Source organism: Chenopodium quinoa, unplaced genomic scaffold (assembly GCF_001683475.1).
Source record: "Chenopodium quinoa cultivar QQ74 unplaced genomic scaffold, ASM168347v1, whole genome shotgun sequence".
NCBI lineage: Eukaryota > Viridiplantae > Streptophyta > Magnoliopsida > Caryophyllales > Amaranthaceae > Chenopodium > Chenopodium quinoa.
The window spans coordinates 5,295,289-5,322,115 of NW_018742205.1; the positions used below are offsets into that span (position 1 = coordinate 5,295,289).

Genomic DNA, 26,827 nt, shown 5'->3' on the forward strand with positions numbered 1-26,827 from the left:
CTAGGAACGGGGTATAAGTTAGGAAGATCGAACGTCTGGAACTCGTCTCTTCCTCTGTTCTATAGAGCAAGCTCTTACTAATACGTTGTTACTTGGTTGTGGTTATTCACATACTTTTTCTTAAATTAATAATACACAAAAACACTTAAATTTCCCGATCTTCAATCACATTCAAATGCAAAATAAAAATAAATAAACCTTACGATATATGGTAGGCTTGAGCATTAAAGTTGTCGTTCATCATGGGATTTGAATCCACTCCTGGATCAAAACCATAGATAATTCTAGCAAATGTCCATCTAAACATGGTCTTAAAATTTCATACAAGGTTTTGAAAAAGGTTTTTTTTTTTTTTTTGGGAGGGGGGAGGGGGGGGAGAGGGGGGGGTTTGATCCATATAGGATCATTTGAATGAAACTGAGCAATCTTGCTTTCAAGGTGGAGGTCAATCTATCAAGGTTGAAGAAGCCACTAGAATTAGTGACACCATAGAAAATTCTTTGAGGAGAATTTTTTTTTTTTTTTTATAAGATGTGTTTCGATTGACGACTTTTGGATTGACCAACTTATGTAAGTTGGGATTTAATGGCATTTTGTTTGATACGAATTGAGAGGAATATGAAAGGAAATGTGTTGGGATAGTATGAAATTAACCTATGCAAAATGGACATTCTATATGGCCTAAATCTAAATAATAGGTGATGAATTGAAAATTTTGATCATGTTAGACTACATAAACGATCTATCGGAGGCAATGAAACTTAAAAGTATAATTCTCTATGGCAAATAGATCAACTTGTAACCCGTCATAATTAAATATTCAATTTTACCCTCTTGTTTAAATGTAGGCCATAAACCATAAATCGAAAGATTTTATTTTATTACTAAGATGATACAAGCATGCATAGCCGTATTTTACTTAGTCAAAAATTAATTGTCTTCTTATTAAGAAATGCATAAGGAAACTTTGCTCTTCCGAACGATGATGGAGTTAAAGTTTAAATAAAAGTTCTTTAAAATGCATAAGATATTCTATTCTAAAATGAAATAATTTCTTACTTAATTATAGTGCTCCTTTCATAAAGTCATAGGATATAAAGAAAACTTAGAGGAAGATAAATCGGTTTAAAATGATACATATACGTTTTCTTTTTAAGGGAGAGATTGATATTAATTTGAGGCATGAGTAATTTATATTTTCCTCACCTAGATTAATTCAAAAATATTTTAAGAAAATAATTATAATAAGTGAAAAAATAAGGTTATGACATAAATTATAATACTCATTTCTTTCTCCTTCTTGAAGTTCTTGAAAGTTTTATGCTTCCCCTGATATTTCGGACTTGATATCTTATGATCTATGTAATACTCCGTATTTATATAATATTATATATATATAAATTAATTATTTTATTTATAAATTAAAATGATTCATTTCATTTTAAATGAATTATTTATTTAAATATAAAATAAGTGTATATAAAATAATACGAGCTAATAATTAGGGCAATGAAGTGTTTTAAATTGGGCCAACATCAATAAAAGTATTAGGCTAACTTGTTAGGAGTAAAAGAGTTTTTAAGGGCCCAACAAGTTAGCCCCAAAGGAGAATTCAAGGAGGGATGAGATTAGTAATGACAGTTTTATAAATAAGTATTTTTTTTTAAAAAGGGATATAAATACCCAAAAAAACTCAACAATTTCACTCTTAAAAATCAAATTTGTCAAATTTTACAAAACTCCAAACTTTTTCTCTTATTTTTCTCTCTCCTTTTTCCTCTTTTTTTTACCTTTCTTTATCACGCCTCTCCCCTCCTATCAACCACCGGTGCCACCAGCGGCCAGCAGCAACAACCGACACCACCAGCCGGCTATGGTCTCTCTCCTCTCTTTTTGGTTTTGGTACAAAAAAAAAAAACTCTCTTTCTCCTAATTTAATTTCTAAGTTTGTTTTAATAAATTCAAGGCATGATTTTAATTATATTTTGATGTTATCTTTGGGTAGTTGATGTTGTTAATTCATTCTTATAATTTTCAGATTTTAATTTGATTAAAATCCCAATATACAATCCCTAGAATTTGGATATTGAATGTTTATGATTAGGCTTTGATTCTAGGTTGTTGTGGTTGTTAACTTAATGATTATAACATGTTTTTAATGAGTTTTAAGCCCTCAATTAATGTTGGAATTTAATTATACACACTACTTTTTAATTATTATGTTAGGGTTTGATTACCCATAAAAGGAAAAAGGTTCTTAATGATTTAAATATGATTTTCTAGTTGATTAGTGATGTTTTATAATAAATAAGTATGCTAAAATTTTATTTAAGTCATGAAAAGTAAGTCTTTTTGAAAGAGTTTTAAGTACCCACTTAAAAAAAAGGTTTTAAGCCTTTTAACCCATTAAATTGGGTTAATTAGTGAGGTTTAAAGTATATTATTGTTGCTGGAAATTTGTGAGAATAGAAGATTAATTATGGTTATGTATTTTTATTTGTAGGAAGCTTTGAGCTAGGTGATTTCTAGCGAGTGTGGCTGAGTTTAGGCATTATTCCAAGGTACGTATGCGCATAAAAATATTTGTGTATGCGTAATATCATGTTAGGGAAGTAAAGTATGTTTCAAGTGATGAATTAGTAGAATGTTTGGTTGATTAAATGCTTGGATTGGATGTTGGTTGATCATGAATTATTATGCAAGCATTTGAATATGTTATTTGAGGCATGATACATGTTGAATATGTGTGAATCATGTAAGTATGTTTTATTTTTAAGTGTCAAGGAAGAATGAATTTAATAAGCAAGACTTATGTATGTTTATAAGAGCTAAAGTTAGAATTATTGAGCATGATTCATGATTTTATTCTCGCCCATATATTATTAGAGTTGAGTCAAGAAGTTAGTTTATTTATTTATTCACTCATGTAAGTTGAGATTGAGTCAAGGAAGTTTATGTTAAGGATTGATCTTCTCAGAGTAAATATCTTCTATTATTTTGTAAATATTCTCTGCCTTGATTCTAGGAATATTAGTCAGTAATTTACTCTATATAATTTAACCTTAATCCCCTCCTTAATCCTAGTGATTGATTGATTGTAATCTTATATAGCCTAACTTATGCTAAAGCCCTTACCAGTTGTATACTATATATATGTAATCGTTTGATGAGAAATTACAACTTCTTTCATAACTCTTATATGGTATCAACCTACCGATCTCCTCTCTCCACTTAATTTTTCTTTCTTCTCTAACCAAATTGGTCAACTCAAACTATATTCCTTCTTATCAAATTCCCAATGGGAATGACCCTACCAAACCTTTCACTTTTCTCAATATCCAGACCACTATCAAACTCACCCCTGTAAACTACCTTTCTTGGAAAATTCAAATCGAAGCTATACTCGTCGGCCATGATTTGTTTCGATACATTGATGGCTCCCTTCCATGCCCTCCTTCTGTTATCACCTCTTCTAGTGGTGAAGAGGAACCCAACCTAGATCATGTTTTTTGGACTCGCCAAGATCGTCTTCTCTTTGGTGCTTTAATCGGCACATTATCACCAAACCTTATTCCCTTGGTCTCTGAGGCTCATACCTCCAAGCAGCTGTGGGACATTCTCAAACGCACTTATGCTCTTCCTACTCGTGGCCACATCAAACAAATCAAGGATCAACTAAATCGCATCACCAAGGGTGGTCAATCCATCATTGAATATATGCAATCTCTCAAAACTTGTGCCGATCGTTTAGCCTCATTGGGCAAGAAGCTTGAACACGAGGATTTAATTAATCGAGTCCTCTTTGGCCTTGATGACTCCTACAACTCAGTCATCGAATCAGTGATGCTAGGGATACACCCATCTCATTTGAGAAACTGCACGAGAAACTTATCAACAAGGAGCTCTCCTTGCAGCAAAGCTATACCGATCCCTCACTTCCTGCCACTGCCTTTGCAGTGTCAACAAGGCCTCACTTCCGTACCTACGGTAAAAACAACAATCGTACCAATACTACAGGTATTCTTCTAACTCCCAACAACCATACTAAGTAATCAAGACCTTTTCTCGGCAAATGCCAATGGTGTCGTGAACAGGGTCATGTTGTTGCTCATTGCAATTTTTTTAAAACAACAGTTTCCTAATGCTACACCACCACCACACAACAACCGTCCAACTCCTATGCCACAAGCCAACACTACTAATCTTGCTACATCATCCTCTTCCACCTGGATTCTTGATAGTGGTGCCTCCCACCATGTAACAGCAGACTTGAACAATCTCTCTATGCACACTCTGTATGATGGGAGTGAAGAACTAGTTGTTGGTGACGGTAAAGGCCTAAAAATTACTCACTTTGGTTCTATAATCTTCTCAAATTCTCTAAAACTTAACAATGTTCTTGTTGTTCCTGCTATATCCAAAAATATTATTTCCATATCTCAATTATGTCAAGATAATAATATTTCTATCAGTTTTTCATCCACTTCTTTTCTTGTGAAGGATCTGACAATGGGGGCATCTCTCTTCCAGGGGCAAATTAAGTCTGGCATCTATGAAGTCCAAACCACTTCTCCTAAGGTCTACACAAGCACAACTACTAGTTCTCTTGATTGGCATCACCGATTAGGACATCCATCCCAATATGCCTTTAGGCAAATTATCTCTAAAAATAAACTAAATGTATCCAGTATCTCTACTCTAGAATGTAATTCTTGTGCTTGTAATAAAAGTTATCGTCTTCCATTCTCTACATTTTCCATTACTTCTTCTGCTCCTCTCGAACATGTTTATACCGACCTATGGACTTCACCAGTTTACTCTTATGATGGTTTCAAATATTACATAATTTTTGTGGATCACTATACCAAATACATTTGGTTATATAATCTTAAAAATAAATCCGACGCCAAAAATACATTCATCCGATATAAAGCTCTTGTTGAAAAATACTTTCAATTACCCCTTAAATCTCTCTATTCGGATAATGGTGGTGAATATGAATCCCTTAAAACATTCCTCTTTATTGATGGTATCTCTCACTTAACTACACCTCCTCATACCCCTCAACACAATGGCTATTCCGAACGTCGTCATCGCCATGTTGTTGAAACATTTCTCTCCTTACTAACACACGCCAACATGCCTCTTGGATATTGGACCCATGTTTGTTCCACTACCACTTATTTAATTAATCGCCTATCGACTCCAACACTAAACAATGAATCGTGCTACTCTAAATTGTTTGGTGTTCAACCCAACTATTGTAAACTAAGGAGCTTTGGTTGCCTTTGTTACCCCTTTCTTAAACCCTATAATTCTCATAAATTGGAATTAAAATCCAAACCATGTGTCCTTGTTGGGTATTCACCCACACAAAGTGCCTATTATTGTCTAGAATTAAACTCTCATCGTATCTACACTTATAGGTATGTTCATTTCATAGAAAACAAATTCCCTTTCTCTGAGAAAAATATTTCTCTTCCTTCACATTCATCATTGGTCGAAAAATGGGAACCTCTTACCTTACCCATTCTAACTCCTAAACCAAACCCACCCCACTCCTTATATAACCCCACTACCACTCCTTCTACTGCTGAAACATCAGACCACACACCTCCTTCTACTCCACCCACACATGCCTCTCTCACACCTTCTCCTCCCTCATCACCACAAAATGTGAACCACCATGCACCTTTGTCACCACAAATGGCCACCCGACTTCAACATGGCATTAGGAAACCAATTGACAAATTGAATTTAAATGTAGAGGTTGTTGATATTGAGGTTCCGAAAAATATTACACAAGATCTCAAAAATCCGGTGTGGAGAAAAGCCATGGATGCCAAAATCAATGCTTTGGTGAAAAATAAAACGTGGGATCTTGTTCCCTCCTCTTCTTCACAAAATGTAGTGGGGTACAAATGGATTTTTCAAATTAAGAAAGATAAAGACGGCAATATCATTCAATACAAGGCTAGGTATGCTGTAAAGGGAGTTAATCAAAGGCCGGGAATCGACTATGGTGAAACATTTAGCCCTGTTGTTAAACCCGCAACAGTCCATCTTATTCTCTGCCTTGCTGTTACCCAAAGTTGGCCTCTTCGCCAATTGGACATCAGTAATGCCTTTCTCCAAGGCACTTTAACTGATGATGTTTATACCATTTAACCACCGGGTTATAGTGATCCTAATTAATAATCATACATATGTGTGCAAGCTAAACAAAGCCCTCTACGGGTTAAAACAAGCACCGAGAGCATGGTACAATGAATTGCGCCAACATTTGATTCACTTGGGATTTAGGAACACTATCTCTGACTCCTCTTTGTTCACTCTCCACAAAAATGGTAACATCATTTATTGTCTACGTTGACGATATTATTGTGACAAGCAATACATCATCATTCATGGAATCTTTTATTCAACAACTTGCTGCTCGTTTCTCCTTGAAAGACTTGGGTGACTCTCATACTTTTTAGGCGTTGAAGTTATGCCCCATCCAAATGGTCTTTTCTTAAGTCAAAAGAAGTATATTAATGAAATTTTGTTCAAAGCCAACATGGATGAAGTCAAACCAGTTGCCATACCCATTGTCACGGATCCTCCTTTGTCCATTCATGGAGAGCCACTGCCGGATCCTACACAATGCCGCCAACTCATTGGTAGTCTTCAATATCTTGGTCTAACACGTCCCGACGTTGCCTTCACAGTCAATAAGTTAGCCCAATATATGCAAAGACCAACTGATCAACATATGCAAGCATTGCATCTCCTCCTACGATACCTTAGTGGCACATCCAACATGGGTTTAACTTGGCATAAAAACTCTCCTCTTACTATCCATGATTTCTTCGACTCTGATTGGGCTAGAGATAAGGATGATTATATCTCCACAACACCATATATTGTTTACTTAGGCAGGAACCCAATCTCTTGATCATCAAGAAAACTACGGTCAAGAGCAAGGTCCTCCATTGAGGCTGAGTATCGAGCCGTGGAAAATGCTACGACTGAAATCTTATGGGTGCGAAATTTGTTTAAGGAACTTGGTCATAAAGTTACAATAGCTCTAGTCATCTATTGTGACAGTGCCAGAGCCACCTATGTAAGTGCAAACCCGGTGTTTCACTCCAAAAAGAAACACTTAGCTCTTGATTATCACTTTGTCAGGGAGGATGTTCAAAGTGGTTAGCTCCTAGTTTCTTACATTTCAACCAAATGACCAACTTGCAGATGCTCTTTTCAAGCCATTACCAAGACAAACTTTCACTACTCTAACAAGCAAAATCGGTCTCTCATCTTGGCCGCCCATTTTGAGGGGGCGTGTTAAGAATTTATCTTCTCAAAGTAAATATCTTCTATTATTTTGTTAATATTCTCTACCTTGATTCTAGGAATATTAGTCAGTAATTTACTCTATATAATTTAGCCTTAATTCTCTCCTTAATCTTAGTGATTGATTGATTGATATCATGTATAGCCTAACTTAAGCCAAAGCCCTTACCAGTTATATTATATATATATATATATATATATATATATATATATATATATATATATATATATATATATATAATCGTTTAATGAGAAATTACAACTTCTTTCATAACTCTTATAGTTTATTAGTGCATCTTATGCACCAAGGTAGTAATAGTGCAATTTTGTGAACAAAACTAGGCAAGAAACCTTAATTAAAATAAATTGTATGTGCTCAATAATTAATTCAAGAATGAAATGGAAGTATGTGTTGATTATTGTTATGTTTGTTCTTGATTGAATGGTTGGAGTCATCACAAGTTAATTTGATGCGGTCAATGTTGACCTGGTGTACACCCGGCACCGCCTCCTTTTCGGACCGGGTGAGGGTCCTCAGCATCCTCTTGGCATACTGTTGGAGGTCAAGCCAACGAGAAGAGGCATCTGCATCAACAGATTTATTGGTTAAGAATTGAGCATAGGCGGCACCTACATTCTGCTGGTTGCCTGAAGAATCCCCTGATTGGGTAGCTTGGGACTTGACTCGCATAGGCCGAAGCGGCCGGGGGGATCAAAGGTGAGAGCCATACCTTGATTTTCAGGCTGAGGGGTCATCCCACCCCCAGCCGCATTGGAGCCGGACGTTACAGCAAGCAGCCGGCTTGAGGGAATTTCGGGCTCCCTCGTTTCAACCTCAGCCGGCCCATCATCAATACCACTATACACATAAAATTATAACATCATTTTTTTTACACTATTATATTGTTTATTAAATTGACTCTATCTTACTTTTTTATTTTGCAGCCATTGCAGATATTGATTTGTATATGCAGCTTGTTTTGTGAGAACATTAGACTTCACAGGTTATGCTTGTAATACTTTATGTTCTTTTGGAGATACTTAGCCTATTTTGGTCAATTCTACAACGCCCATTTAAGCCAAGACATTTTAAATTGCTCCATTTATAGTTGTTGCGTACATGATTTGTGTATTTAATCATTCAAAATGAATTTTTATTGAGAAACTTCATATTATATTTACCTCTCCTATTCTAGCTTATTGCTGTATGTTCTTTCTACCACTAAATGTCACAGTCTTCAATTGAAAATTAGAATACAATTCACACTACAATAAAATACAAGCAGTACATGCAAAGGTGTAAAATTTTAAAAAATGCCTTAAGAAAAAAAATACAAATAAAATAAGTAATGGTTTTCTATAATATTTTGGAAAAAAAAAAAGTTGCCATACTTTACATTTTTATGTGTCAACGGAGGAGTCAAAATCACATTAGTCAGAAGTCTCAAGAAAGTAGAGTAAAGCTGGGTTGCTTGTACCATTGTAAAACTTGTGCAATGTGAAACTCACTATTATCCAGATAGCATAAACACATGCTTATTTCCAGTAGATATTGCACAGGTTTACTTTTCTAGCCAATTAAAACGTATCAGCTATAGATATAAGTAAATTTTAATGTTTCCTTTGCTCTATTTAAAGGACAATTTTCTCTTCCAAAACGTACATCTCATTTCCCTTTTAGAGAGAAGCTTCTTTGCAGATTATTCTCTCTGATATCCTGCTGCTAAGGTAAGTGCATTAATGGCTTTGTTCTCATGTTTTCAAATTATTGAGTTATTGCTTATTTGCATTTATTAGTATGCTTTCTTTGATCTTATTCATTGTCACATCTTGATATGTATGGTTGCTGTTGTGCTTTCCTGTATTACATGTCTATTAAAATTAGCAATGAAACTCTTATGAACATGAAACAACTTACGTGTAAAATCTTATTTGCTTGAATTTAATAGCATGACTTATTTAATGCAGTTCACTGTGATGGATCTATTTTTGTGCTTACTATGTTGTTGACCAGTACAAATTAGATATAATTATGGTTGTCTACACTATTAAAGTTGTTGAGTTTCTTATAGTTAACTACTTTGAAAAGGTTGTTTGCATTGTATGATAAAAAAATATTCTTATAAATAAACCAGTAATGTACACTTAGCATATAAATACTGACTTAAACAAAGCATCTTATCAGTTTAGCATGTTGTTAACTTACACTTTTAAGCACTGCAACACCTTTTTATTATTGCATTACCATGTATTGTGTAGCCTTTAACATTGACAAGCACTCTTTAATAACTTTTCTTACATGCAACTGTAGTAGATGAAGCCTCAATACGTTCCTATAGACAAACTAACTCCCAAAAACAAGAAATACAAGATTAAAGTTACAGTCAAGGAAAAGTCTCCTGCAAAATACCGAGAAAACAAAAAGGCTTTCCAGAAACTTGTCTTTGAAGATGATGAGGTATAATGCTATGAACATTCAGTGCTTATTTTAAATGTTTGAGTTAAATATAATCTTATTTTTTTCCCTGTTGTACATGTAGGGTAACAAAATCAGAGGCACTCTATTTGATGATGAGATTAAGAATTTTTAAAATATATTAGAGCATGAGAAAGAGTACATCATTGCAGATGCACCTATCAGAAACACCAATTTGATGTATCGCAACAAGGAAGGTGACTACTACTTGTCATTTGGAGGGTCAACTACAATTCAGTCACTCAATCCTAACACATGTCCTATTTTGCCAAAATACACTCCTATTGCTGAAGTGCCGCCAACAAGAAGTGTAGATGACTGTTTTGGTAATATTCACTCTCTGATTTAGCATGCCATTAACCTTGTTTAACATGTTTAAGCCTTTACTAACTTTGTGATTATTAATACAGACATTCTTGGAGTTGTGGTTGTGAGGAGGGTGTGCCCGTCGTTGGGGATCCTTCTTCTCTATGCCCATGGCTCTTTAAAAGCCTAGGACTTTACACTTTTTAAGATGTGTTAGGATTTGAATTCCAGACTGTTTAGGGGACCTTGAATTAGAGTTGATTTTATCATTACGCTTTTTTTATAAGAAACTAATAAGGAGTCGCCAATGAGTTTTAGGATGACTCATAAATCTCGTTCATGCCTTTCTCCCAAGTAGGGTTCAAGGGATATTTAGCATGAATCATAAGTTTACCCATGCCCAAATTGGTCTACGTGTACCAGAAATGAGTTCGGGATCGAGGGTACTAAAATAACGTTCGTTTTAGGGAGGAATCGCTATTCTAGCCCTAGTGCGACCTCTACTAGCTCTTCCTTTTTCACAATTTCATCACCAAACAATATATGCAACGTGATACCTAAAACTAAGTTAGTTGATTTTATTTACAAACATTGATCACATAAAGATTACATTGCAATGAATGTCGTTATTCTTTGTTATTCAAATTTGTGAAAAGAACAAAAATAAACAAGATTCGCCTTGGCTTAAGTGATAAAACAATCAATTAATTATTCAAATTCTAGTCTTGATTAACGAAAGAATACTATGTGAATTAATTTATTAATTTTTTTAGAGTGACCAAATAACACTAATTAGTTGATTAAAAGTTATTTAAACAAGAAAAGAAAAGTGATTTATCTAAGTGCTCAGGAAACTAACCGTTCTTATACTTGCTTAGATCTTCGTCTTATATGTTTATGGACCTTCTTTCTTCTTCCTACCTCCAAGGACTTCAAATGGATGGATAAGGGTTGAAGATTAGTTGGGAAGAGAGGAGAAAATTAGTGTATAGTAAGAGAACTTGAGAGATTAGGGATTTAAGAATGCTAGGGTTTCCGTCGTGATTAAGACCCCTATTTATAGGCATAGGAATCTAGGTTTAGGGTTTTAGAGCCGCGGCGTCAAGTGGCACGCGCAACTCTTAGAGTCGCGCTGGAGTTCCCACCGCAACTCTTTGACTTGCGCTTGGCAGGCGCGCGCAACTCTGAGAGTTGCGCGGTGCGGTTTACCTTATACAAAAACACGTTTTTAAAACTTCCATAAATTTTGATTGCGAAGTTGGATTAAGGCATATAAGATATCATTGGAACGCTATGAATGTCTACTTTCCAATTCCATTAGAATTAGGTTAAAATATGTTATGGATCAAAAGATATGGCTGTTTTAGTGCAAGGGTGTTGGTTTTAGGGCCCGGTTTAGTATTTTGATGATAAGTTCTTCGTTTTAACTCGGAATTGGGCTTATAATATACCGTTGGAAAGCTCTTTGAAAGGGATATCCAGATGTATAGGCCTTGCACGTAAATTTGATGGTTGGTTTATCTAATTGGATCGGTTTTCAACAATGTAAGATCCAATTGATCTAATCATTGCATATGAAGCATTTAGGTCCGTAATTAATCAAGATGAAACATGTATGAGCGCTTTTTAGGCCTAATTAGTAATTGGACAAGGATCTAAGATAACTTGGTCTCAAATACGAGTTTTAACTTACTTCATAATGCAATTTTGGAGTCCATAAACACTTCAACTTTGATCTAGCATGAAGAACGGGTTTTTGTAACATCATCGCACTTCCTGTCGGGACAGGAGGCCAAAAGTAGATGTCTACAGTGGTGCATTTGGAAGACACACGAAAGAAAAAAACAAGAAGTGGCTATGAATTTGATGTGCGCGATATTATTGTTGTGGGTCATAGTGTGCAAAAGTTAGTATAAATTCATGCATATAGATATTAACTGATTCTTATTTCTGCCATCTATTTCAATAGTAACTTGCTACATCTGCAGGCTTGGTGATGGGCTTGTCATTTCTGTGTATGGATAACTTGCTACTAAAGATTTTGCTCGACTAGCAGGCTGGTGAGAATCTTTCATGGTTGTCAGCTTCCGGCATTTACAACCAGCTCCCCACACTGGTTTAATTCTTCTCTGAATACTCTTATACTGCTTGATTAACTATGTTTATGCCTTAACTCATATTTTATGGCCTAGGGTTCTCATTGGCATCATCTATGTCAACAACTATTGATCCTAACCCTACTGGTCCAGAAGTTAATGCATTAAAGGCTTGGTGAGCTAATATACTTTATCAGTTTAAATATTTTACTACTTGAATTGTTGATAATTATTAGATATTTTCTCTGAAACAGGATATTAGAGAACTAGGATCGTCTTTCTGATCACATGGGACGTCAGGAGACCATCAGGGAGGCTAGCAGCTCCAATGTTATAATGACTGTCGAAGAGCTCAATAAGAAAACAGTAATTGTACATTGCATTATTCATAGAAAGCGTCTTAATCTTCAATGACACATCTTCATGTATGTTTGTTAACTTGTAGTCAACTACAACCACTGCATATGAGCGTCACTGGCTTAAGGTTACAATTCCAGCTGCTACGAAAGAAGATGTGAATGCTTATATTGGATGCAACGACTGTGGAAAACGCTGTGATAATGTGAAGACTGTCAAATTTTAGTGCGACAAATGCAATGCTCAATGCATTGCAGAAAAGAGATACATGTTTCCATACATAGAGAATTTGATACTGCAAATCATCATATTATTTACTGAATGTGTCTCTTTTCAGAGTCAATATCAGCTTCTATGCAATTGATGACATTGATAGTATCCGCTTAACTGCATATGGAAAGCAGTGTGAGAAATTACTTGGCCTTAAAGACACAGAACTTTTACAGAAGAAGGTAGAGAGTCTTAAATAAATTCTTGAATACATAGTGACTATCTTGCATTGCAGACTTAAATAGCATTGCAGGTTATCTCTATATTAACATGTTGCCTTTTCATGTGTAGATGACAGACTGGCTTGAATTTGAAGCTATAGTTGCTGCTCTGAAAGACAAACTAGTTAAGCTTGAAGTAGGCCCAAATGGTTTAATCAAGAGGGTTGGCTATCTAAAGTGGGTTGTGAAATCCATTTCTCTTGAGTAAAGTCGTGACTACTTAGGCCTTAGGCTTCTGATAGGAACACATTGTTTTAGGTATGACTACCTGGTCATTTTGGATGTGTTCCTACTCGACACCTTTTGGAACAATGCTATATTTTTTGCGCCCATTTCATATGCCTAATCATTTGCTCATCGCTATGTAATCCTAAACTACTCTAACATTACCACTATGTTATATTTTGAAACTTGCTAGGTAACTTATGCATGCTTATAAGTACCTTGGCTTATTGTATTTGCTATCTACTGAGTTATCTGAGTTTGAAGTTACCTTTATGAAATCTGCTAATATTTATTCCTATTCCATAATTTTTAAAAATACTCAGTCAATGCAATATGTTTTAACTACTTACCTTTATTCAAGAAAATCAGATATTCATTACCTTATCAATGAACTTATCTTTAAACCGCAGTTGTTTCAGCTATATTTAAATAAAATCTTCTTTATATTCCTTTATTAAAGCATGCAATTAGTTGACCATCATTTTCACTGATATATAAACAAAAATACAAACCTAACAAGTGACAACTTAGTAAAAGCAATTAAAAATCTAACAAGTAATTATTTGTAAGATCTAATAAGAAACTAAATAATAAACAAATACAGTGGAATCTAATAAACTTATATTTCATTGCATGAATTTCGAAGAAACATCCATTACAACACAATATCCCAAATAAACTACCAAAACTTAGCAGAATCACTTATCACATTCACTAAACATGTTGACATAACACTGTCCTACACTCACCTTATTATAAGCAACATCTTTTAACTTACATATTAAGTAAGCACTAATTAACTATTAACCTTATCATTTCCACCATCTCCATAAGAATCGTCGTTGTCAGCTAAAGGAATGCATGACTTTACTAAGGGTATGGTATAAAATCTTTACCAGAACTAATAACCAACACTTATTACTTCATTACCTTAAGTTTTTTTTTTACCTTCAGACACCACAAAATTTTCATCATGTTTAGCTGTACTTGATCCTCAACAGCTTTAGCTAACACAACACCCTCAGTTACTTCAGTTCTGCACATTTGAGTTTGACTTGACTCAACCAAATGCACAGCATCTTGAGAATCACTTAGAAGATTTTTCTTAACCTTTTTTCCTTCTTTAAAATTCCTGATTTCAGAAATCTCATTTTCCACTTCATGCAACTGCATTTCTATATAGACTATCCTCTTTTCAACATCCAAGCAAATGACCCTTGCATCTAATAATTGACCCTGTAAATGAGCTTCTTTATATTGAAGCTCCTAGAGCGTAGCTTCTATATTGCGCTTTTGGAATGCAGAAGGTTGCTTAATTAAGAAATGAAGACTCGTACTTTCCTGCCATGTCAAAAAAAAATGAAACTAGGGATAGAACGCAAAATTTTCTACATGCTTAAAAAAAACAAAACCCCATGCCAATTTAAAGTAACTAACACTCATACACAGGGCTCAATACTTGTTGCAAAGGCATCTCAAATTAGTTAACACTTGCCACAAATTTAAAAGCTATATAAAAGCAAAAAACACCAGTCTGTTTTCCACTGGACAAAAAACAGCACCCCAACTACAAAATCTTTATCAGTTACAATCTCAACAAATCTCCTAGCAACCCAAGAAGTCACCTATCATGTCATACATCAAAACTTAATAATGTAATGCAGAAAAGCAATACAAAACACAAAGGATTTTCAAGAAAGCCATTGTCCAAACAATAGCAGACATTAATGCAGCAATCCAAGGCTCAAAAGAAGCAAGCCTTATGTAAATGAAAAGCAAACTCAAAATAGGCAACATCATTTTCACTTAAAGAGCATAATTTCATATATACAACCTAGAATGACCCAAACTAATGCAAAAAATACTAATACATTTAAGATTACTTAGCTGATTTAACTTTCAAGCAAACTTTGACCTACCTAACCATCATACCTTATTTTGTAGCTTCTCATAAGCCTAATCATTCCAGTAACAAAATCTCACACTTTATTTTGTAGCTAATCACCCTACCTTATTTTGTAGCTTCTCGTTATCATTGTTCATAAACTGATAAGCTTCCTATTACTTTACATCATTATTCCTACTAAATTGTTCACATTCTTGTTATCTAAGAGCAACATGCCATTAAAAATCAATTTCTAAACTCCATCAAACTTTGAAACTTAAAAAATATAAATCTTTTCCTTGTTTTCAATCCATACAACATATAAATTCTGTTTTTTTACCTACATCCAATCCGTTCAACACTTACTCAAAAACACCTAAATCTATTGCACATCATTTCAATAACAACATAAAATTTATTCTGCCTTGTCCAAGAACAACACACCACTAAAATCAATTCCACAATTCAATCCATTCAACATTATATATTGCATGAAAAAAGGCAAATACTAAAAAAACTAACAATTTGAACCAAAATATTTATATATGCCAAACTCCATTACACTGAAACCAACTTATTTATAAACCAAATACCCTAAGCCAGTTCTATAATCATATTAACAATACTCATTAGCTAACAAAATGAAACTGGCTTATAAAACTTCGTTAATCAAGAACTACATAATCTGATTAAGATAATACTACTTTATACCTAAAAATACTACTTCTATAGTGAATCAAATCCGTAAGCGTCGGAGTCTTCATCAAATTCAGGGGTCCGGTAATGGTATGGATACCCATCGTCCTCTTTAGAATTGATGTCCCACTCCCCTGGTTCTGGCTCTGTTTCATCTTCCTCCTCCTCCTCTTCCTCCTCTTCTTCTTCTGGTTCCCCCTCCTCATCAACTTGAGGTTGTTGTTGCCCCTGTTTCACCTGAACAACAACTTCCTCATGAATTGCAGGTTGCTGTTGCACCTGCTCAGCCTGAACAACAACCTCCTCATGAATAACCTCCTTCACTTGAACATCTTCATCACTAATTTCCATATCAGCCTCGCCTCCCTCAACTCGACGAGCCTCAACCCCACCTACATCACCGAGCTCACCTTGCCTTCTAGACGATTCACCTACAACGGTGTGCACCTTCTTCACCCCAACAGTATCATCATCACTATCACTGTTAACTTGAATGACACCATCACAATTGCCCTCAATTCTAGGTCTTTTACCATCTCTTCACTCTTCATCAACCTTGTCGCACTTTGCTAACTGACCATCAATCTCATTAAGCTCCTTTAGCAACTCGTCGCACTTACATGTTGTTGTCAACCGAACTTCAACGGTTGCCGATAATTGACCCATTAGATTCGATTTCCTGTTCTCAAGAAATTGACGATATGCATGTGAAAAAAAAGAGCTGCCATTGTTTCCGGCCATTTGAAAACTTAGCTAGGAAATTTTAATGAGGAAAAAGAAAGCTTTTGAGCAGCAAAACCTAGGCAGAGAAATATTTTGATTTAGGCGAACAATGATGACACTTTGCTTTTTATAACAAGCAAAATGTCTTCTTTCCCTTCCATGTCTCTTCGAATTACTTTTCCAGACCCTTATTGTAGATAGAGAAGGTTGCATCGGTTGACATAATACACATTGACCGAGAAAACACTTCACTTTACATTATCTGATAGTTAAAGCTTGTTATATAAATACTACATAAGAACATTCCAAAAAATAGAAAATAAGCTTTCTACGTAATTGTTTAAATAGTCATATTGAGACGATATTATGCAGCAATTCTACCCGGGAATAAAAACGTCATCAATCCTTATTTTAAAAATTGTCTTTTTTGAGATGCTTGAAAACTTTCAGATTTACTACTCTATTTAATTTGTAAAATCTTTATTACATAGAAAAGCGATCATGCGTACTACTTATTTGTACATAATACGAAATAATAATAATATCGACAAACTATCGCGCAAATTTTTCTTGCAAGTTAAAAACAAGTTACATTGATTTTAATTGTTTTATAAAACATTTAAGACGACAAGAAATGAATTAATATACGTAATAAAATTAATAATAATTCGATAAAGCCAGCAACTTAGGTGTTTTTTAAAAAATTAAAAAAGCCTTAACCCAATTTTATAAAGGCTAAATCAACTTAGAATCCCTGTCTAAAACCCAAATACAACCTTCGTTCTTATTATTTATAACAAACATAGTACTTAAAATTTTATAATAATTCATCAAATCATTAGGTATTTTATTATTAAATATTTTAATAATTAGCCATATTTTTGAAATTACCCATATCAAAGAAATAAGGCAAAATCTTGTCATTATCCATCTCAACAGACTAGGCCTACAGCCCAGTTTTATGGTTTTACTTTGGGCCTTTTGGGTCAATGTATTACCTTCTTGCATTGGACCTTAAATCTCTATCCAATGAAACAATATCATGACAAAAGCATCACATGAAATAATGACATAAACCATAATTATATTGTTTAAGCACTTAATTTTAAAATTGAATTTCCTATATTAATAAGTATAACTAGACATTAATCTTTATTTTTTTAAGAAAATGCATGTGCTAGGTCCAAGAAAATTCACAAGCCAGTTAAAATGCCCTATTTGAGTCTTTATGACATTGAAATCAAAAAAAGATCCCTTAGAGTATTACTCCGTATTAACCATCCTTATCGGATTAATCACTAGATGGGCTTTAACCAACCAAAAATATAAAAGCTAAATTTAAAACAAAAAAATTACAAACTAAATTTAAAACTTATATAAATTACAACTACATAATACTTAACTATCATTACTTAAAAAAGATTACACAAAATAGTAGCAATTTACCACTCAAGGTTCATAGATAAGCAATTACATTACTAAGAAATCACATCACTTAATACTAACTAAACACTTAAGGAACAGTAAATTAAGATAGCTAGAGGACCTTACAACCATAAGACTTTTAAACTAAATTACAAGTACTTTAAGAGCATTTTTATTTTACTTAGTACTAACTAAACACTTAAGATAAACAAGTGAATTAGGACAGCTTGAGGACCTTACAACCATAAAACTTTAAACTCTAACTACAAATACTAAGAAAAAAAGTGACACAATAAAAGTTCAACACAGATGTAGCCTGCAAAAGAGCTTTCTTCCTTAAAATGAACCACCATATAAGGCATCACTTCCAGGTGAATATGATGGGCTGGAATGGTGGTGGATTTCAATGCCATGAAGAATAGGCTGAGCAATGTAATTACTGGTTCCTTCCTGAGGTTTCTGTTTTGCTTCAGCTTTAGCAAAGTGCATGGAACATCCTCTCTTAGGGCTAGGTTGTTCTTCTTCTGGTTCACCAAAACAAAGAGCAGAAACAACAACCTCTAGCTCCTCCACCCTTTTCTCTAGAGAAATAACACGTTCCTCCACCACTTCTAGGTCAGGCTGTTTGGCTGATCCACACTGAACACTGCTATCAACCTTATCTTTACCCTTGTTTTCCATAGTCACTAAGTTACTTCTAACAACAAAGATAGTAGTTTGGATAAATTAAAGAATGCAAGTAAATGGTAAAATCTTTAGCAGTCTACCCTCCCTTTATATATGCCAAGATAACTAACTATGTGTTACCTAAAGGTTAAATGTAGTTTCTATGCAATAGTAAAGCTACCTTAAAATAACTCTCTCATGTGCCACAAAATTGGATAACTCTTACCAAAAACTAATAGAAAACAGCCAGGACCCTTTAAACCTACATGTGATTAAACTATGAATCATAACATAACACAGCTCATATATGTATAGCTACAACTCATCCATATAGAGCCTTTAATTATGAAACTTATCTAGCTATGTATAGTTAACTTAAACTACACACCTCCAATGCACATCAAATCTGAATCAGCTTTAAAACTATACAAGACAGGGTCTTAGTAGATGATGAAAGTTGGTTCCCATAACTAAATGCCTGTTCAATCCAACCTAAGGCTTCTAATCAAACCACATTAGTCACAGCATGCTTCTCTTACTATCTTAGATGTGTTGTTGTTTGTTATGCTCTACAACCATTTCCTGAGCATTGTCTCTAACTAATTTAAATTATATGTGCTTTACAACCCAATTGTTGCTGCTAATTAGCTTAAAAATACATTATATAAAATCCTACAATAATGCTTATTTCAATTGCTTACTCTGAAACATGAATTCAACAAGTTCCTATTTAATTCACTCTATGCCTTCATCTTAGTCCACCCATTAAGTTAAACCAGTAATAACATGTATGCCTGTACAATCCTCTACACTATTCTGTTCTGCCTATAGTTCTCAAAGCAAAATTCCTTGTGTGCTTGGCTTTTTCTCTAATATAACATATTAGCAGCACTATAAACACATATGTTATGGTTAACAACTTGTATTCAAAAAAATAACAGAACTAATAATTTTAAAACACTTATCATAATAAATATCATGCATAAGGTAACAACCCATAGAACATTAACTACCTTTCACATATTACACTACATTTATTATTGTTCTTAAAAGCAAAGTTAAAATCTGGTACACAAAGCCTAAATAATAAAAAAAAAAAACCCCAGTAACTTACACTAGCACTAGGTCTACATCAAATATTGGAGGATTTCCTATACTTAAAAAAAGCTCCTTCATCCTCTTGACATTGTAGCGATCAATGAATTCCCTCACACCAATTTTTAAGAAGCACTGAGTGATAACACTTTCCTTCCTCACAATTTTCAGTTGCACATTGAAATGTGTATCATAATTCTGGAGAACAACATTTGTTGACTCACCATATTCAGCTAACCAATCCTAAGCAAAATCAACTGGGACATTCTGCAAACAACATTACCAAGATAAAACAACATTATTTCAGTTAATTTGCTTTTGCCACATCAATAAATTAATTTATCAAATTCTTTAATCAACACTTACAATAGTCCCTTTTCGAAGATAAGCTACTGTTAAAATAAATCGAAACTTTGGCTCACAACAACCGGCTGCAAGGTCATCAATCCATGCATTTGTCTCAATCATTTTCCTAGAACACCCTTCATAAGCAGGCTTCCGCCCACGTCTCTTACCAGAACTGCCATCACCCTTTCTATGTCCTGACCCTTGTGCTTTCTTACCTCCTCTTGGCTTACAAGTCTGCACAATGAATGAACTCTGCCAAGAATAAGTAAATTTTAAAACATCAACGACATTTAAACCATTATCCTCCACAAACTCTGACCACCCAGCTTCCAAAACAGTTTTTCAACCATCTCCATCCTCTTCATATACCATAGTAACATCCCAAGATCTAGAATCACCATGCACAGACAATTCAACACTTAAGAATCTATCATCTAATATGTCTTTGAAATCATCTGGAATACGCTGTAAATAAATATACATTCACAAAAAACAGAACAACAACATATGTTAAAATCAAGTTAACATTATTAAAAAAAACATAAATACACAAAGCATTATTCCTAGCATAAGATAAAGAAATCAATAAACATATTTCATACCAGCCTGTTCTGCTGCTCAGCCTCATAACATACAGTAAACGTAGCAGCAAATTCCGCCGTAACAAGAATTATACAAATTTCTAAAATAATATATACCTAGACTTATCTCCTTAACACAGCTCACTCAGTATTAACTAATCCATAATAAGAATGCTATATATAAAGAAACCTAAGCATAGTAACTGATATCACATTTAATAAAATAATGTATACCTTTGACAAGAAAACTCTAAAACAAGATTCTTTCTACAGGAATAAAACAGATATCTACTTACATATTCCTTCCCTATATTCAATGACAATAATAATAATAGGTAAATCAAGTCAAAACATATATAATTACTGTCATTCAACACATAAAATTTGTAACAACACTTTTCTTGAATAGCTTCAATAGCTTGATCCAAATCACGATTATGCTGAAAAGTGAAAACAAAACTTATCATGTCAAACAATAATCAAGAAACTAAATAATACAAATAAGTCAATTATGTTTAATGAAAACTATGCATTTGATGGATAGTAATCCAATGCTAAACTGTGTCAAATAATTTGTCATAACCTCTGTGCATTCAATTGAAAAAAAAAAACCCTCATGTTAAATGATATGTTATCGGATCATCTAATGGTTCAATCTCATTGCTGTTAGATGAAAATTATTTAAAGCAAGTTATGTTTGATTTTATGTGTATTTGTTGAGTTTTATTTATAATTTGATTAACATTGGATTATGTAGTATTTTATCATTAATATACTCTCCTAAGTTGTTGTTTAGCAGATTATATCTAATTTTATGTGTATTTGTTGAGATTTATTATAATTTGATTAACATTAGATTATGTAGTATTTTATCATTAGTATACTCTCCTAAGTTCTTGTTTTTTTTTTTTTTTTTTTTTTTTTGTTTTAATGATGATTTATGTCATTGAATTTATATTGATCATTCAGAAATTTTTCTTACAAAATTTAATTTTAAAAGGCTTCATATTTAAAAAAAAAAAGCAAAAAAAAAAAATGCAATTTAAAATCACAAATTCACAACACAATGTGGTTTTAAATTTAATAAATAAAATACAAATTTTGTAAGTTTTCCCCTTTTATTATTAACTAAGAATAGATAAGTAACATCAAGACTTACAGATCCACAATAGAACATTTAACACAAAGCAAATAAAAGAACAAACATGTAATCCAGTCCAAGCAATGATATTAGCTCAGCTAATTTTCCTTAGTCCATACCAACATACGTTTCAATGCTTCTCAATTTTTTATGATGTAAATAATTTATAACGTTAATCTATTTCGAAAAGAGGTAAATGCATCTTATACACATTTTATCCTATTTTTTCAATCACAAATAGCATTTCAATCATTTATATTATATACAACTTCGAATTCATGCACAAAATAACAAAACCTAAACCAAATAGATTTAAGGGTTCGTTTGGCATCGCTGCGGTTTTCTGTTTTTTGGTTTTTTGTTTTTCAAAACCATAAGATATATGTCATATAATGAATAAAAAATTAGTTAAACTTATTAATATCATGATAACTTTGAAAACTGACAACTAAAAAGTAGAAACACCTTTTTCTTGTTTCCAATTTTTGATTTTTTATTTTATAAAAAACAAAAAATGATGTCAAACAAGCCCGACTCACTAATGTCCTCCTAATTTAGATAAACAAAACGCTATGCGTGATGCGCGAGGACAAAAACTAGTTTTTTAAAAGCAAATTCGAAGGAAGACTACGGATGTTTCAGGATGTAGGACTCTCTGGAGCAGCTATAGTAAGAACTAACAAGTGTTATCTAGTAGTCCCATCGAAAGAACAGAACAGAAATCATCATATTTTATAAAGTAATAATTTAATTAACCGCCAATAGTAAGCTACGTGGCTAACTAACTACTAACATATATATATACACGTGGCTAACAACCTAATATGGGTCCATGAGTTAGATCTTACTCATCAACTTATACCAAGTATATATAATATTTTGCTAGAATAAGTACGTGCTTCACAAATTAAAGGAAAGAGAATTAATTTGAGAGAGAACGAAAAAAAAAAATGCATCGAGTAACATTTGTTCCAGCAAATGACAAAATGGAGTACTTCAAATTGATGAGTAATCATACTATTCCTTCAGTTGGTTTGGGGACATGGAAATCTGGCTCTCAAGCTCGTTACTCCGTTGAAAGTGCCATCGTCGAGGTATGGTATTCTTGTTTTTAAATAAATTAACTATTTTTTGGACCCGAGCAACGTGTTGAGTTATTGTACAAATGTCGCGTTACAATATTTTTATACTTTCGTATTTTATAAGTTTGTGGGGAAAATTTCATGTCTATACCCACTGTAAATTTGTAAATCGTAAATTCATACTTCCTCTGTTCTAGTAATATTACAATAACTGGACTTTTGTACTGTTCTTCATGCTTGTTTGACCATAAATTATGATTTATACGTAAAGTAAAATATAGTCATGTAGGGGTCTTATTAGATTCGTCTCGTAAAATACTTTCACAATATCAACTTTTTATAATTTTTACTCTTATATAATTATAAATATTTAACATATAAACTGTGTTTTGAGATACGTAATTTCATCCTTCTTGCAATATTTGTGGAACAGAAGAAGTATATTATAATGGTAGTCCTTCCTCAAATAACTCATTATATTCACAAATATAATATTCATTATCATTTTAAAGGTGGTATTAGTGAAGTAATGGGAATTTATGAGCAAATTCACATGTTTGGAGGTAATAAAGATTAGATGATATACATGGTAATGAAAACATTAGAAATCCTAATAAAATTAAACAAACATCCATTACCCCACGATTTACTATATGAAAATTCTATAGTAGTCATCTTTAAAATGGTTACCATTACACTAAATTTTTTTATTGACTGATTTTTTTAATTTATTTTCTATGTCAAAATTAATTATAAATATTTTTTTCTTATTTTTAAAATTTATTTTTATTTTTTTATATTTTTATAATTAATTTATGAATTATTTTTTAATTTTGATAATAATAAAAACTAAATTTTGTAAATTAATTATGAAAATTATTTTTAAAATAAAAAATTATTTCTAAATTAATAAATGAATTTTTAAAATTAGGAAAATGATTTATAATTAATTTTGACATTAAAATAAATCAAAATCAGTCAATAGAAAATTAATATAATGATAGTATTTTGGGATTCTTAGTCGGTTAACGCGTTTTTTTTTGTGTGAGAATAAGTCCTGACCGACCGAGTAACCATAATAGAATGATAATTTTAGATTTTGTAGTCGTGTAAAAGTTGTGATTATGGATTGGGCCAATTCATGAGTCGGGCTTTGGCTTAAAATCAGGCCCATTTTCACTCTAACAATGCAATAATGGTTTGATTTGGGTGCAGGCTGGTTACAGGCATATTGACACAGCTTGGGCATATGATGTAGAGAAGGAGGTAACTTAACTCTTTCTGACTTTCAATATGATATTTTTTTTTTTTTCTTTTCTTTTCTTTATAAATAAAGCATACGATTTTATATTATTTGATATTAATTTCATATAAAAATAGCTTAAAGTCCTTTTAATACTACACAAATTTGATTTGTAACATTTGTTATCAGGTTGGTGATGGCATTAAGGCTGCAATTCATGCTGGAGTTGAAAGGACGGACCTTTTTGTCACCTCTAAACTATGGTTTATTTCTACACCTCTTTATATAAACGTTACAATTTTAATCTCATTTAGTCTATCTTTAACCCCCCAAAAAAATAGTCGCATAAACTAACTCGTTTACTTTTTTGTTGAGTTTGTAGGTGCACTGATTTGACTCCAGAGAGGGTTAGACCAGCATTCGAAAACACTCTTAAAAAACTTCAACTTGATTATCTTGATCTTTACCTTGTAAATTATCTTACCTTCTTAATCACGTTTTATTTCTTTTTTTTATTTTTTTATTTTTTTAATTTATTGTGCAATAAATCTCTGTTACTCACTGTGAGAAACGTTTGTTTCTCACAGTGGCAGTTTCGTAAATAAAATGTACCACCGACTAAAGTGGTACATTTTATTTACGAAACTGCCACTGTGAGAAACAAAAACGTTTCTCACAGTGAGTAATGGGGGCGCCCTCTTTATTATGTACATTGGTCTTTTATCTATATTAGTATGATCCAATGAACACTTGTCCTAGGCTATATTAATTGTTCATTTCGTAGATCCATTGGCCGTTTCGCTTAAAGGAAGGCGCAAGCATGCCACCAAAAGCAGGAGACGTGCTAGAGTTTGACATGAAAGGAGTTTGGAGGGAAATGGAGAGACTTGCCGCCGATGGTCTTGTTAGAGACATTGGCATTTCCAACTTCAGTGTCGCAAAGCTTACCAAGCTATTGAGTTTTGCTCTTGTTAAGCCTTCAGTTTGTCAGGTAAACATACAAATTGCCTGATATATAGGGAGTTACTTCGTCACATTGGTAAACCGGACTTGCTTAGCTTAGAAAGCTAGCTTACTAAGCTAATGCCAATTCACTTAGAAGATAGAGAATGGAGAAGGCTTTTTTCGTTGATTGCACGAGCTAGCCTGCAAGTCTTCCGCTGACTAATCTCCCATCGGTAGAAAGCCCAACCGGTAACCAAAAGAAGCAAGCCGGCTTCGGTATAATTGGTATAAAATTTAGATCAACAACAATTTGGTTTTAAAAGAGTGATGACAATATTGATCAATACACCTATATGTTAACCTACTCAAGTGTATTAAATTTTGCTTTATCATTGCTATATGACTAATGATCTTCATGAATTGCCATTGCAGATGGAGATGCACCCGGGATGGAGGAACGAGAAGATGCTCAATGCTTGTAAGGAACATGGCATTCACGCCACTGTAAGATGTCACCCCCTTTACCTTAAATATAACATGAATTGTTCTCTTAATAAGTACTCATGTCCAAGGGAATGTTATATTTGGCATCACGGTACCATGTACAATAATAAAAAGTAGATATATAGATATAACGTGAATTCTTTCAATAGACAAATACAAGTAACATGAAAATTTTCCAACATAGTTGAGTTTGATCCTTGAATGTAGAACTAGTGACATGGAAAATTTTGCGAATTGAAGTCAATTTTTTTTAAAATTACATGAGTTCAATACTCTAGGTAACAATATATGATAACATTATGTACTTATGTACTAGTAGTAACACTACAAAATTCTCAACATTTAGTAGATTTGTTATGTGTTTAATCACCTTACTACAAATGGTATGTAAGAGGTTTACATTTCACATAAGATATTTGGGCACATCAATATAATCCACAAACATGCAATTATTCTAAAAATGGGTGGTGTTGCAATATTTTCGGGCAGGCATACTCACCGTTGGGTTCAGGAGGGAAGATAGATTTGTTGAATGATCCAGTGGTGGTGAAAGTAGCAAAGAAGCTAGAAAAGACTCCAGCTCAAATACTTGTAAGATGGGCATTGCAAAGAGGGACTAGTGTCATCCCTAAGTCGAGTAACCCGGATAGAATCAAGGAAAACATACAAGTTTTCGGGTGGGAAATTCCTGAAGAAGACTTTGATTCTCTTTCAATTTTCAAACAACAGGTAAACTTTAACTATACGAATTTGAATTGAGAATTTGTTTTCTTCGCCTTTTTGTTTAAGCTTGAGAACACTTATTTTGGGGGGTTAATTGTTGTAGAAACGAATTATGGATGGCGAAAATCTGTTTGTTAACGAGACGGATGGACCATTCAAGAGTGTGGAAGAGCTCTGGGACTATGAAGATATTCCTCCTCTAAAGATTGCTCCTTAAATTCTCTTCTCGGATCATTAGAAGGGAAAATTATCTAAATCGACGCCTTGTGTTCTTTTTATTTCTCTCCAATAAAATGTAACCTATATGGCACTGTGTCAAACAACATATACTGTATATAGTACTCGTACTTAATTAATTTTCTTTGTTATTTCGCCTGAGATCGTTCAATTTACTTGGCATAATAGCTACTCTGTATCAAGTAATGCATTAGCATTCACGTGAATCAATTCTTATTAAAAGAATTTGATGGTAAAATGTCGATCA

At 33.3% G+C, this 26,827-nt stretch overlaps 3 protein-coding genes across 3 annotated transcripts in view; all 3 read left to right on the forward strand.

Moving 5' to 3' along the window:
* The window catches only part of LOC110732453, a 12,082-nt gene extending 5,914 nt beyond the window's left edge, over nucleotides 1–6,168 (forward strand). Inside the window, exons 2-4 of the mRNA XM_021912401.1 lie at nucleotides 3,343–4,017; nucleotides 4,135–4,652; nucleotides 5,427–6,168. Coding sequence (XP_021768093.1) covers nucleotides 3,343–4,017; nucleotides 4,135–4,652; nucleotides 5,427–6,168 — 1,935 coding nt within the window. The remainder of the gene's footprint in view (nucleotides 1–3,342; nucleotides 4,018–4,134; nucleotides 4,653–5,426) is intronic.
* A 391-nt stretch (nucleotides 6,169–6,559) lies between these two features.
* Nucleotides 6,560–6,937, forward strand: LOC110732462 (uncharacterized mitochondrial protein AtMg00810-like). Its single transcript, XM_021912410.1, has one exon. It carries the CDS (start codon nucleotides 6,560–6,562, stop codon nucleotides 6,935–6,937), a length of 378 nt encoding a protein of 125 aa, XP_021768102.1.
* A 15,812-nt stretch (nucleotides 6,938–22,749) lies between these two features.
* Nucleotides 22,750–26,783, forward strand: LOC110725809 (aldose reductase-like). The gene is made up of 8 exons (XM_021905279.1): nucleotides 22,750–22,940; nucleotides 24,144–24,194; nucleotides 24,361–24,434; nucleotides 24,554–24,641; nucleotides 24,956–25,162; nucleotides 25,549–25,620; nucleotides 26,110–26,349; nucleotides 26,447–26,783. Exons 1-8 carry the CDS (start codon nucleotides 22,797–22,799, stop codon nucleotides 26,558–26,560), a joined length of 990 nt encoding a protein of 329 aa, XP_021760971.1. The 5' UTR covers nucleotides 22,750–22,796; the 3' UTR covers nucleotides 26,561–26,783.
* Nucleotides 26,784–26,827: the final 44 nt, after the last annotated feature.